The sequence below is a fragment of the Pelophylax lessonae genome (genome assembly GCF_965119305.1).
Source record: "Pelophylax lessonae genome assembly, chromosome: 3".
NCBI classification, from domain to species: domain Eukaryota; kingdom Metazoa; phylum Chordata; class Amphibia; order Anura; family Ranidae; genus Pelophylax; species Pelophylax lessonae.
In genome coordinates, this window is record NC_138770.1 from 355,297,342 (window position 1) to 355,311,792 (window position 14,451).

The 14,451-nt window shown below is 43.0% G+C and overlaps 1 protein-coding gene across 1 annotated transcript in view; it reads right to left on the bottom strand.

Moving 5' to 3' along the window:
* Nucleotides 1–5,832, bottom strand: part of PHIP (PHIP subunit of CUL4-Ring ligase complex) — a 286,169-nt gene extending 280,337 nt beyond the window's left edge. Inside the window, 5 exon segments of the mRNA XM_082249792.1 lie at nucleotides 4,737–4,796; nucleotides 5,326–5,355; nucleotides 5,451–5,509; nucleotides 5,603–5,657; nucleotides 5,659–5,832. Coding sequence (XP_082105918.1) covers nucleotides 4,737–4,796; nucleotides 5,326–5,355; nucleotides 5,451–5,509; nucleotides 5,603–5,657; nucleotides 5,659–5,790 — 336 coding nt within the window. The 5' untranslated portion in view covers nucleotides 5,791–5,832.
* Between the last annotated feature and the right edge of the window lie 8,619 nt (nucleotides 5,833–14,451).

The following is a 14,451-nucleotide window of genomic DNA, read 5'->3' on the forward strand; positions in this document are numbered from 1 at the left end:
TTTGTTCCATTGGGGAGATTTTCCCTTCACTTCCTATCCCACAGTTAAACAGGAAGGGAGAGGAAATCTCTGCAAACTAAGACAATCCCTTGGGGACCCCAGGTCACCAGAACTAGTGTCCCCATTGGAATATTTCCCCTCTATTACTTTTCTGGAGACAACCTAAAATTTGGGATTTTCTTTTACTTTCACTTTTTATTATGGTAAACAGGACAAATAGAGGGGGTAAATCTTTGCCTTTAGTTATACTTTAGGTTATTAAAGTTGCATAAAGCATGCTAAAAAGGAATATACATGTTTTTCCAAAGCTTACATCTTTAATAAGCTAGGTTAGCAAATACAGGTCATCGCCTACACTCCATACTTTCTGCATTAATCAATGGCTGACAAGGTACAACACTTAGGGCTCTTTCACACAGGCGGACCGTTCAGATCCGCCTGTCAGTTTTTTTGGCTGATCTGAACAGTCTCCCCATGCATCCCTATGGGGCATCGGATGTCAGTGGAGACATGTCCACTGACATCCGAACCGATCCGATAAATCTGGTGGGATGGAAACCCTATTTTCCATCCGTCCAGCGGATCGGATGAGAACGGACAGACGGTCCATTCCCATCCAATTCCCCCATAGAGATGTATGGGGCTCTGACAGCTGTGTCCCCACACAGTGTGGAGAACAGCTGTCATCTTCCTGCTCAGCGGGGTATCGGCAAATCGATCCCCCGCTGAGATAAAACAGAGTCCATCCGACAGACGGCTGTGTGAAAGAGCCCTTAGCCTGGGTACCTCCAAAGGTTGCTAGGGGTACCCTAAACAGTGAGCATTTTCTACCCCCTTGATAACCAGTGACACCAATGATCTTTTTAGCTTAGTGGATTCTTCCTACCGACCAGAAATGTAAGGAGCATTCCTGCCAATGACCATCATAGTAATGTACAGCGAGCTGTATATATTAGGGATGCACCGAAATGAAATTCTTGGCCGAAGCCGAATAATAATGAAATGCTTGGCCGAAGGCCAAATACCGAACGCGGTGTTTCGCATTTTTTCCATTTATTTTGCCAATTTTTAGGGGGCACGCTGATGGGCACATTTTATGTTAGGGGGCACGCTGATGGGCACATTTTAGGTTAGGGGGCACTCTGATGGGCAAAACAAAACATTTAAATCAGCGTTGCTCTTAACATAAAATATGCCCATTAGCGTGGCCCTTAACATAAAATATGCCCATCAGAGTGCCCCTTAACATAAAATATGCTCATCAGCATGTCCCTTAGCATAAAATAAGGGGCACGCTGATGGCCACATTTTATGTCAAGGGAGCACTCTGTTGGGCACATTTTTTTTCTTTTCTTTTTTTTTTTTTTTTTTTTTTTTAAGGGGCACTTTATAGGGCACTCTAATGAGCATGGCAAGTGGCAACATATGGCAAAATATGCCAGCCTGCACACTAATGCTTGTGCAGCTACCGTATTCTCCCCCAAATGTGCTCCACATACCTCAACTGCAGCCAGGTCGGAGCCAAAAGCCGCGAACAGGGGGGCGGGGCGTGCACATAGTGTCACGCTCGCTGGACCGAGTGTGAAGGAGCCGCAGTCAGGAGCAGGGGGCGGGACGCGCGTGTGACGTCACGCCCCCTACTCGCGGCCGGACAGGACACCGGCGGCGTGTGAGCAGGGAGCCGCAATGAGGAAGGGGACTGAAGGACTCCTAGGTAGCGGGCTCGCGGTCCGGGCGGAAGCATCGCGCGGGCCGCCATTTAGTGACCGCCGCTGACATTGTTCGGCACAAATTTATTCGGCCTTTTTACTTATTCGGCCGAACACCGAAAGTGCTATTTTTTCTATTTTTTTTCTAACAGTGTTCGGCCGCCGAACATTCGGTGCATCCCTAGTATATATAGCAAGTAGCATGGGTTCCCTCAAACCATAAACTTATTTCACGGTTTTCCACATGTTAAAAGTGAAAAATCTGCTCTACCACTACAATATTTGTATTAGAAAAGGTCAAATACTAAAGACTTGCATTACAAACAAAATCCCAGAGTGCATAAAACAAGTAGTACAAGTACCCCCTGTGACAAGTATAGCATACAAATAACTGTCAAGTAATGAACCCTAAAGCTAGGAACTGGCTGACTTACAGAACATGTGTACAGCTGTCCTGACAGAAGCTGGTCTAAGAACCAGCTTTTATTGAAAAGGACATGCTGGAAAACCAGCATCCCCGTCAGAACAAAAAAGGCACAGCTGGAGAGATCACTGCACTAACATCGCTTAGTTACCACAGCGATCTCTGGAGTTTTTTTTTCCCCATTTAGCCCGTTGGATTGAACAAAAAAAAAAAAAAAAATCTGAATGTGCATACCAGGTAATAAGATAGGGTAGAAGAGCTTTAAACACAAAGGCTGACCATACATTATACAATTCTCCTTTACATTTACCATAACCATATAAAAGGAGGTCAAACCTAAACACTTAGTTTGTTTGGAATCAGGCAGGCCCTTGTACTACATAGTTGAAGGTAAATCTAAAACAAACTGAATAAGAAAATTGTATAATGTATGGCCAGCTTATGAAGCCTGACCAGATAAGCCACAAGAAAGTGATACAATTGCAAAGATTATTTAAAATGTATAAAGGGTGGTCATTGAATACATATGACTGTACAATTTCCTTCAGATCAATCATCAATTATGTAATGCAAGAACCTAATTTAGCCTAATTTGTCCTCATATTAAGTACGTAAAACTGATTGTACAGTGTATGGCCAGACTTGTATAATATATACAATATATATACACTTACGGCTCATATAAAGGCAGCTTCTTTTTTTTAGACAGATATTTCTAAACACTGACTACTTAGGCTCAGTTCACACTGCCATGACTTGGAATCTGACTTGTGTGAAACCCCAAGTTGCATGACTTGTGAGTCCCCATTTTAGTCAATAAAAGCAGTCTTAATTACCATTACTAAAAAGTCCCTCTGACTTTAGAAAAGGTTCCTGTACTACTTCAAGGCGACTTCTATCTGATTTGATCCCATAGACTTTAATAGAAGTCACCTCCAAGTAGGATCCTCATCTATATTGATGTGATTTGGATCCCACATTACAGGAAGAGGATTCCCAAGAGGGTGTATAGTGGAGAGGGTCCACCCAGAAATTGTAGTGTTAATATGTGGTCACACCCCTTTAGCATGATAGTTTAAAAGGAAGTACAACTTTTGGGATTTGAGCACAGATTTATCCTTTCTCAAGCATTACCGAAAGACTCATCAAAATAGTACTCAAGCCACCAGCAAACTGCCTGGCGAGGTTGCAGTAGTGTGAACTGAGCCTAATGATGACCATACGTGTTTTGATAAATGACTTTTTTTTCCAAATGTTCCCTCCCGATCAGATTTAGGGTCCATTCACACCAGCGCGACTTGTCAGGCGACTTGGTCGCCTGACAAGTCGCAGTCGGTCGCCTGCCATTGATTAGCACAGGACCCGTTCTAATAGGAGCGACACAAGTCGCTCCGACTTAGAAAAAGGGTCCTGTACTACTTTGGGGCAACCTGGAGGCGACTTGCATTGACTTCAATTATATGAAGTCCGCGCATGTCGCGCCGAGGTGCACCGCGACTTCACAGGTCGCCCCCCGGCAAGTCGTGTCGCCCCTGTCTGAATGGGCTCTAACTGTTTGATAACACAATCAGGTGCCATGCCACACACTGGAAAGTGCAATTCAGTTGCTAGTTGGAACATATAAGTTACCCATCATAGCTCTGTTTCCACTATGCAATTTTAAAAACTTATCAGTGGAAACCGTTGAATTAAAGCGGTTGCTTACTTCCCTCCGCTGTTTTGTTTTTAGGCGAGCGAAGATGGATATGGCCTCCAGTGGGAACGGCAGGGTCTTTGTTTGCAGGTAAGTGTCACATAATGAGCTAGTATGCAATACCTACTAGCACATTATGCTTTTACTTTGCAGGTATTAATAAAAAAAAAAAAAAAAAAGCAGACTTTAAAACTTCCTCTTTAATGACTGATTCATCTTTGTGCTTTTGAGTTATAAACCACAAAATCGATCAATTTCCACTCTGGTTGATCAAATCCAGACATTACAGCTGTTTAAGCTTTTTAACTTTGATTACACATCAATCAGATAATATAATTGAAGCATGTATGGCCACTACAAGACTGATATTTCTGAGCACTACAGATATTTGGTTAAAGAAGGAAGCAGTTGTGCTATATAGAAGCAATCAGAGACAGAAAATTCCCCTACTTGGCATCCAGCAGATAAAAGGCCAGTGCCTGCTCCTGGTGATGTTTTTCCTAGGTGTGTGGCATGCTTGCAGTGCAGTGCCCGAGGCATAGAGAGCCTGCTAGTGTATGATCAGCTCATTGCATGGTTCCCAGGCTCCCCCCTCCTCCTCCTCCCCCCTCCATTTCTGCTTCCAGGGCTGCTAGTCCCTCCCCCTCTTCTCAGCACAACATCCATGACGTCTCTTTTATTTCCAGCACCTCCAAACCTCATCATTCCCCCCCGATTTCCCAAAATCAGTGTCTCTCTTCCCCCCCCCCTAATCCCATCCCCCCCAGTGTGCCCCCACTGCTCCCCTGCCAGGCCCATTCCCCTAGCATACACTACACCTCAGTGGCAAGTAGCAAAAATGCGGGAAATTCAATTCGCTGTGACTGTGAAAATATAAAGGTAATAAAAAACTTTTGCTGGGCAGACTCACCAAATTCTGGTAGGTCCGGGGGTGCTCCTTGCCCGTCCAGTCCACCCTGTTTGGCAGCAGCTGTAAAATAAAGAGTAGCCCGGTGATGATGAGAAGGGGGGGGGGGGGTAAGTGGCCGCACACCCCCTGATCGGATCCCATCAAAGCCCACTGAATGTTTCTAATCATCATTTGTAGGATGACAGCTCTGCCCGCACCCAGCACAAGGCTCAGCCTACCGGCCTGCCTGCGATCGGCCCCTCTGGATAGGGCTTGTGAGGTACCCTTTGGGGGGGTAGAGACCGATCTGATAATATGGGGGGGTGTAAGGTCAGATTAGGGGCTCGGCAGCCCCCCAACACTGAAGGAATGGCTCGCACGCCCCCTCCAGATCGCTGGCTGGGAGGGGGAGGAGCGGCACGCTCAGCTTTGGCATCCCTTCTCCTTGTGTTTAGGGGATCAGCTCGATGTGAGCCTTAGAATAGGGGTGCAGGGATAACATAAAGGGGAAGGGGGGTTCCCTAAACCATCTCCACCCCCCACATCTCCGGGGGATCCCCCCCCCATCCCTCTCCTCCTCCCCCCAGCAGACTCCATTCCCCTTCCTCACCTCCTTCTTCTCCACTTCTCTGATCAGGACCTGCAGAAAGAAAACACAAGGGTCACCAAAACATCACCCCGAACCCCTCCCCCCCATATAGGGGGACCCCCTTACACAGCCTCCTTCCTGTATACCTGAGCTGCCTCTTGGCACGGTCCATCTTCCAGAAATCTGGCAACGAGGTAATAGAGCTCTGCAAGACACAGAAAGAGGGTGAGGGTGAGGGCACCGTCCGCCACATACATACACATTGTTTATTGGGGGATGGGGGGAAGGCTGCCCGTACCGGATTTCAGCTCGCTGCTGGAGGAGGACATGATGGGGCGGCTAGCTGGCTGGCTGGTTACCTACTATCTCCCCCTCCCCCTTCTTTTTTAGCCTGCACCGCCGCCGGAGCGGATCCCCGGGCCCTGCCCCTGGAGCTGTCAGGGTCTGAAGCAGGAAGGAGAAAGAGAAGCCTCCGCTCTCCACCATGCAAAGCCAGGCGGAGGGAGGAGGAGGAGGAAACAACAAGCCGTGTGAGAGAGAGAGAGAGAACGGCCCTTCACTCGCTCTGGTATCCCTCCGCCCAGCGCTGAAGAAGGAGATAACAAAAAAAGTCCCTGCTTGGGTGCCTTGCTGGGCCGCCAGCGCCGCACTACTTAACCATGACTGGAAAGCACCGGGTTTTTTTTTTTTTTGTTAATTTCCTGACTAAAATCTTCCTCAGAGGAATGCTCTGTGTTTTTATCTGTTATGTAGTAGGGGTTACGAAGAAACCGTGAGGAAATGAGCTAATTTCACTCCTATAACTCCAAAGTGACGTTTCTGAATGACTTTTTACAGCGTGAGTAGAAAGCGGAGATGACAGTAACCCTAGCCATACGCCAGTCGAAAAAAATCGTTTGAGCGCAGTTTCAGAAAAAAAAAAAAACACGGTCCTGAGAGCGAACATTGCCACCATGTAATGACCGAATTTCCAATAACAAGGCTCCTTTCACACATGTTCGTTTTATCCATTCAGTCACCTTTTTTCAAAGAAAAAAAATGGATGAAGTTTTCATCCGTTTCTCACCGTTTTTTTTTTTTATTTCCTGACTAAAATTTTCCTCAGAGGAATTCTCTGTGTTTTTGTCGTCTGTCATTTAGCAGGGGCTAAGAAGAAACTGTGAGGAAATGAGCTAATTCCACTCCTATAGCTCCAAAGTGACGTTTCTGAATGACTTTTTACAGCGTGAGTAGAAAGCGGAGGTGACAGTAACCCTAGCCATACATCAGTCGAAAAAAATTGTTTGAATGCATTAAAAAAAAAAAAAAAAAAAACACGGTCGTGAGAACGAACAACATTGCCATCATATGATGACAGAGTTTCGAACAATAAGGCCCCTTTCACACATGCGGACCATTTGTTTTATCAGTTTCACTTTTTTTCAAAGGAAAAAATGGATGAAGTTTTCATCCGTTTTTCATCAGTTTTTTTTAATTTCCTGACTAAAACCTTCCTCAGAGGAATGCTCTATGTTTTTGTCTGTCATGTAGTAGGGGTTAAGAAGAAACCGTGAGGAAATGAGCTAATTCCACTCCTATAACTCCAAAGTGATGTTTCTGAATTACTTTTTACAGCATGAGTAGAAAGCGGAGATGACAGTAACCCTAGTTATACGCCAGTCGAAATAAAAACGTTTAAACGCGTTTTCGAAAAAACAAAACACACGGTCATGAGAGTGAACAACATTGCCATCATGTAGTCACCGACTTTCGAACAGTGAGGCCCCTTTCAAAGAAAAAAATGGATGAAGTTTACATCAGTTTCTCATCAGTTTTTTTTTTAAATATGGAACACTTCACGAATTTGCATGTCATCCTTGCGCAGGGGCCATGCTAATCTTGTCTGTATTGTTCCAATTTTAGTATATGTCCTGCCAAAGTGAGGACCAGATTTTTTTTTTTTATGAACAGATAAAATTTATTGAGATGTTTGCATCATTGTACATGTTTACGGCAAATAGGATACGTCATGTATTGTAAAATCATACAGATAAACCATTGTAGATCTAACAGAAACATCTACAAGAAACACCAGTATTGCTGGTCATACACGTACAGAATTTCAGAAGTTTGTAGACTGAACGATTATTCGTTGGTCGAAAGGGAATTGTGCACTAACTGATAGAATACATTTTTTTTATATGATCGTTCGATAACAGTAAAAACATATACGACAGAATATTCTTTTAGTTTCGATTGTAACATAGACGTATATCCTTTAGTTAAAACAGTAAAGGTTTTTGTTTCATATCCATCAACATTAGCCGGGCCCATGGTCGAAATCGTCAGTAAGGTTGAGTTCACTATCAGCATGAATGATGAACGATTTTTCTGAAAACGACCCGTTTCGGACGAAATTCTGTGCATGTATGGCCAGCTTAAGGGCTCATGTACATAGGGCAGTTTAAAACCTTTTCTGAATGCTGGAAACTGACAGCTGGTAACCGACAGTGAAAAACATCCATTTTACAGCATTTACATACTAAGTTTATGCAAGTTTACCAGCAGTTATGAGCTTTTGTGTTTTTTTTTTTTGTTTTTTTTTTTAAAGATAACCTCAGGAGACCTTCCCAAATGCCCACAATGTATGCAAAACAAGTAAATTATGAACTATTTCAACAATTCTGTGAGAGGAGAGAAAGCAGCAGCAGAGAGAGCAGTGTGTTTATAGATAGAGATGGGCTCGGTAGTGTTCGGGATCCCACGTACCCGATCCCACTAGGAAGCCGACACTGCACACAGCTAATCACAAGCAGTGAGACATTTCCCAATCTATGCAGCTGCGGACTGGGAAATGTCTCACTGTCTGTGATTAGCCGTGTGCAGTGACGGCTTCCTGGCAGGGTCGGCAGGTGGGATCCTGAACACCCCCGAGCCCATTCCTACTTGTAAATAGCTGTCTTATTTTTGAGTTTTCACTATGGGTTCCATCATGAGCTTGTGTGAGGAAATGCTCCTAATGTTGCTGAGGCTCCGAAGACATAGAAAATTGCGTGAGAGGACCAGAGTTTGTTGCTACTTGACTCCATTGATACAGGCAACAGCATGTGCTGAAATTTGTGTTTTTTCAACATTTTTATATTTTTAAAAAGTATCAGAAATGTTTTCCCCTTTAAAAATGCTCATAAACGCAAACACGCATAAAAGCAGTTTACAGTGGTTACAAGCATTGTGCGTTTGAAATGCCAGTAAACTAAAGTCCTAAATGCAATTTTTCTGCTTTAAAAAAAATGCCTATAACCTTAAATGCTTCTAAACTACTTTAAACTTACTGAGTGTATATCTACACATAAGATAACCTAGAGGAGAGTTCAGGGGCTGCTAAAAAAAAGACGCCAAACTGCTTCTAAACTTCAGTTTAGCAGCTGTAGTGTACATGAGGCCTAAAACATGATATGAGTGATTCAAAAGCTAACCCAGAAAGATTCTATAGGCATATTCCATGGGGGTATACAATAGAGGTCGGACACTAATCTCTCATAAAGTGGGGGAGGGGGATGGGAAGGAAGGGGATTCTCTTCAGTTTTTACATCAGATTTTTTACATCCACTACCAATGCAAAGACGGACTGTTTGTCAGTTTAAATCCGTTTTTCCCCTGTTCCGTTTCTGGAACAAGAATAGTGCTTTGATCCATTTAAAAAAATGGATGTTGGCTGATCTAAATGGATGATTATCCATTTACATCTGTTTTTCCTTAGACATGCATTAAAGTATAACTAAAGGTAAAACTTTTCTTTTTTTTTTAATTTTGGATAGAATGGAGAGAGATTAGAACCTGTGTCATTCTTTTTTGCTGTCTGTGCCCGTTAAGGAGATTCACCCTCTCTATTTGTCTTGCTTACCATTATCATTGAAAGTAAAAGAAAATACCAAACTTTGGGTTGTCCCTGGAAAAGAAATATTGGGGAATACTTCCACTGGGGACACTATTTCTGGTGACCTGGGGTTCCCCAATAAATTCCCTTAAATTGCAGGGATTTCCACTATCTTCCTGTTTGGCTATGAAACAGGAAGTGAAGGGAAATCTCAGCAAAGGGACACAGATGATGGAAAAAAAAACCCTGACAGGGATTCAAACCCTCCCTTGTTTTATCCAAAATTGAAAAAAAAAAAGAATTGCCTATAGTTCTGCTTTAATGTCCGTTTTGCATCCGTCAACAGATGAATGAAAAGCAGACAAACAAATTAAATGGACATAAATTAGTTTCTCCTTCGATTTTTGCTTCTGGGTTACATAGGTGCAGTACCAACAGTTCAATTTTTAACAGGAGAGAAATACATTAACCTTTCAAGTTATTGTCCATTCTGCAGTTTTCCAAACTTTCCCTTTGACTTTTTTGGCTCAAAAAACATCACAACCGATTTTAGATTTGTGTCCATTAACTGGACGAAAAACAAACTGTCTAAATGACAGATTTTCAAATTATTTTTCATCAAGTGTATAGGCATCCTCATTACACCTTCAATTTGGTTCACTTACCATTTTATTGAAAGAAAGTATGCATAAACATGCATTGTGTACAGAAAATTATGAGTTAGATGTAAAACAAAAGTCATTTTACATCGCACAATATGTGCACCAGAGTAAAAAAAAAGGAGTATGGTGGAAAAAAAGATATTGTATTGGATAGAAGTAACTGAGTTAAATGCCATACTTAAAGTTGAACTTTACCCATAACAACTTAATAAAAAATAATGTTCTTTAGTAAGGAACACACATTCCACATAAATAATTATTTTACCAAAATTAGAGTGTGCTGTAACTGCCTCCAGCATTGTTCCTGTTTCTTCTTTCTGTAGGCTGCCATTTTGCTGTAGCCCAGAACTCCTGAACAGCAGTAAATCATAAAGCAGAACTAGGCCCATCGATTTTACGGTTTCAAAAAACATTACATTAATTTTCTGACTAAAGTTCCACTTTAAGGTGCAACTTCACCCTAATCAGGAAATTCTGCATTAAATAATCCTCCTCTAACAATATTAGCGGTTCAATTTTTGTTTTTTTTTTGGGTGGGGGGTACCTAGTTTTGGCAGGTACCCACTCCCACTGATCCGATATCAATTGGTGTAAACTGAACTAAAGTGCAAACTGATGTAAACTAAATCATTTTTTTATCTGAAAAAACATGACTGAACAGATGATGTCCATGTGAACAGGGCCTAAAACTGAATAAATATCAAAAAGATCCATATGTATTAAGGTATAAAAAAAAATAATAATGGAAAAATTCAATAAGCATTCTAAAACTCCCACTTACTGTGGAAGATTGACTTGGTATCATAATTAGTGTGATACATTTTCTCCATAATTTCAGTAGTCCTAATGCTGCACAGAACCTGGTCCCAAGAAGCTCACGAAGAACTCAATTTTCAGGGCAATAACCCATTGGGCCACACAAAATAGAGTGTGCAACAAACATTCACAAGGGGAACGTCAGGCATAGGGGCAAACATGAGGCACATTTGTATGGTAAGGCTAAGGGGAAAACCTGCAAAACAGGCTGATTGTCTGTTGCCAAAAGGGTTTACATTCTTTGCATGCTTTAGAACACATGAACAAAAGTGCCAGGATCCTGGCAATCACAAAAGCAGTGCCCAGATATAGTAGGGTGGACTGATGGTGGGATAGCTTATCTAAAGATAATCCAATAAGGAGGGAGTAGTCAAGGTGAGAGATAAGAGAGTGAATTAGAAGCTTTGTGGTGTCAGTGGTTGTGGGGCCGAAAGAAGAGTTCCGAGTCCAGGATTACACCTAGTACCCTGGCATGGGGAAACAAGTAGATAGTTGTGCCATTGATCATGACAGAGAAGTTAGGGGAAAGGGCAGGTGGGGGAGAAAGTATTATTAGCTTAGCTTTAGATAAATTGAGTTTGAGGAAGTGGTGTGACATCCAGACTGATATGCTGGGCAGTAAATTAGTGATGCACAAGGAAACTGATGGAGTGAGTTGAGGTGCAGAGAGATGGATTTGGGTGTCTTCAGCATACAAATTATACTGAAAGCCATGGGAGGCTATCAGCTGACCCAGGGAGGAGGTGTAGACCGAGAATAGGAAAGGTCCATGAATAGAACGTTGGGGGACCCCAACAGAGAAAGGTAGAGGAGAAGAGGAAGTAGAATTGTAAGTGACACTGAAGGTGCGGTGGGATAGGTACGATGAGAACCAATGAAGAGTACTGTCTTGGAGACCAAAGGAGTAACGTTTTTTGAGGAGGAGGGGGTGGTGAACCATATCAAAGGCAGCTGAAGGGCCCAGAAGAAGTCATTTGTGAGTTTTGGGAGAGCAGGTTCTGTGGAGTGGTGAGGGTGAAGTGGGGGAGATCTCATCAAGAATTGTATCAATCTTATTTTTGAAGTGATCTGCGATCTCCTGGGCAGTGAGTGAGTTAGTGGGGGAGGCAGTGGAAGATAAAATAGAGAAGGTAGAGAAGAGTTGACGGGGACTGGATGAGTTGTTAATGAGAGTGATAAAATAGGTCTGCTTGGCAGTGTGGAGGCAGGAATTGTATTTTTTGAGCGTAGATTTATATTGTTTAAAGTCTTTCTGAAACTTAGTTTTACGCCACAGATGCGGCCACGTTTTTTTGAGACTTCTGGTATCATCTGTTTGCCAAAGTTGCAGGGGTCTGTGCCTGATTCTGTGTGTAGTGAGGGGGGAGGATAAAGATCTATTGTAGACAGAAGCAGCTAGATCAGGGCAGGACAGGAGTGAGATTTTGTAATAGAGGTGGTCAGTAGCAGAATAGAGAAGGGAAAAGATATACTGGCAAAGGTTTCTACAGGTAATTGTTAGTGGTTGGGGGAGTGGTGGTGGAAGACAGAGAGAGAGAAAAACGAATAAGGTGTTGACCAGAGAGAGGAAAAGGATTGTTGGAGAGGTTGCACAGAGTTAGAGTAGGAGCATGTATCCATTGCTTTAGGCCAAAAGAGGTGGTTCGACCCAAAAGGTTTACAGGTTGCATGTTGAAGTCATCTGAGTGGTGTAAGATTCTGGTACCTTTGGTACCCTTATTGCCCATTTTCCTTTTCATATTGCGTCCCACCTTTTTAGTTAGGTGGAACGCATATACCTTTAAGCCGTATGACATCATCACTGAGCGCCGCTCTGAGCGGCTATTTCAATCGCCGGCTTTCTCTCTCAGGTTGTTCGTTCAAACCGCATGCTTACAAGCCTTGTCTTATGCTGCCGGAGCCTCCAGCTATTCTCTTTACCTGGAACAGACCGGAACCTCGATACTGATCCCGTATCTCGCTACCGGATCACTCCCTCACTACCGGACCCCTCTACTTACTAACCTTATTAGTGATAAGTACCCCACAGGGGATTCCTCCATAACAAACTTACACTATCTACTTCTGCACATTAAGGACTGTACTATCTATGCATTACTAATTCTATCATCTGCACTGTTACATAGATTGCTAGCTCTTGAGTCTACTACCATCTATCCTTGCACTGGGTTAGTCTCTCCTGTATATCATCTGCTGTCCTTACCACCTATTACAATACATGAATACTAACCTATCTGCATCCTACCTATTACCGTCTACTACTCTCCTGAACATTTCTATCAAGTGCTTATCATTGCTATCACTGCTCACCCCTGTCCCTTCAGCACATCACCTCTATACTGTCATATACATCCTATCACTCCAGGAACATCTTATTGAGTGTGTGTATATCTGTATGCTGAAGCAGGCGGGTCCACAGTGATGAGTCTGGAGAGTTGGATCTGGTAATTCAACACATCTCTACATGACTACTGAGTGGAGATTCTGCAGCTGCAAATCCAGCTTACTATAAAAACGCAGGAGGGTTACAGATTGAACGAACCTAAAAAATGGATTCAGCAGAATTACCCACTCAAGTGATACAATTAACACAAAAAGTAAATGCATTAATACTTGCTCTTACTGAAGTAAAAGATGAAAATCAGACTCTGAGACAGCAGATAACCCGTCTTTCACAGCTTACTGCTGCTCAGCCCCCTGAACCTAAAATAAACCCTCCTCTTGTGTTTACAGGTGATCGGAAAAAATTTTGTGAATTCAAAAACGCATGTCAATTGCTTTTTTTGCTAAAACCTCGTACTTACCCTACTAATCAAATTAAAATCTGTACCACTATCTCATATTTAACGGGTGATCCACGGGCCTGGGCAGACTCTCTCTTTGAGAAAGATGATCCTCTTCTCAACTCCTATCCCTTATTCCTAGCGGAACTCGCTAGCTTATATGAAGACCCCAATAGGCAGAGTACTGCTGATATCCAATTGAGGGCTTTAAAACAAGGAAGGAGACCTGTTGAAGACTTTGTAGCAGAGTTCAAAAGATGGACCCATGATTCAGGGTGGAATGATACATCTCTGCGAACTCAGTTCAGGCTCAGGTTGTCAGAAGCCGTTAAAGACGAGCTCGCCCGAGCGGATTTACCTGGCACTTTAGATGCCTTAATACAAGTTAGTATCAACATTGACAGGCGACTGTGAGAAAGAAAGGCTGAGAAAATGGGAATGCCATTGTCCAGTCCTTCTCGGATTTCGGCCGTTGACCCTACTCCTATGGAGGTAGGAACCATACGCCCACCTTTATCGACCACTGAACGAGCCAGGAGAAGATCCAGAAATCTCTGCATGTACTGCGCATCCCCGGATCATTTGATAAGCGTCTGTCCCCTTGTCTGCAAAAAAGAGGGTGAGTGTTCACATGTCTTACTAGGGGGATTAACGACTTCCTTTTCTAATCCCTACCTCTTTGTTCATTTGACATTGCAGTGGGACCAGACTAGGATCACCTGAAGCAAGAAGAAAATGACCGCACTCCGATGTAAATCAAAAATTGGAGTAAAATTTATTCCACATCAAAACAAATGGGCAAACTGGAACAACACACTGTGGATGCAGGACACAAAGGCAGACGCGTTTCACGACTTAGAGATGTCGCTTACTCATTGCCAACTCCTGAGTTGGCAATGAGTAAGCGACATCTCTAAGTCGTGAAACGCGTCTGCCTTTGTGTCCTGCATCCACAGTGTGTTGTTCCAGTTTGCCCATTTGTTTTGATGTGGAATAAATTTTACTCCAATTTTTGATTTACATCGGAGTG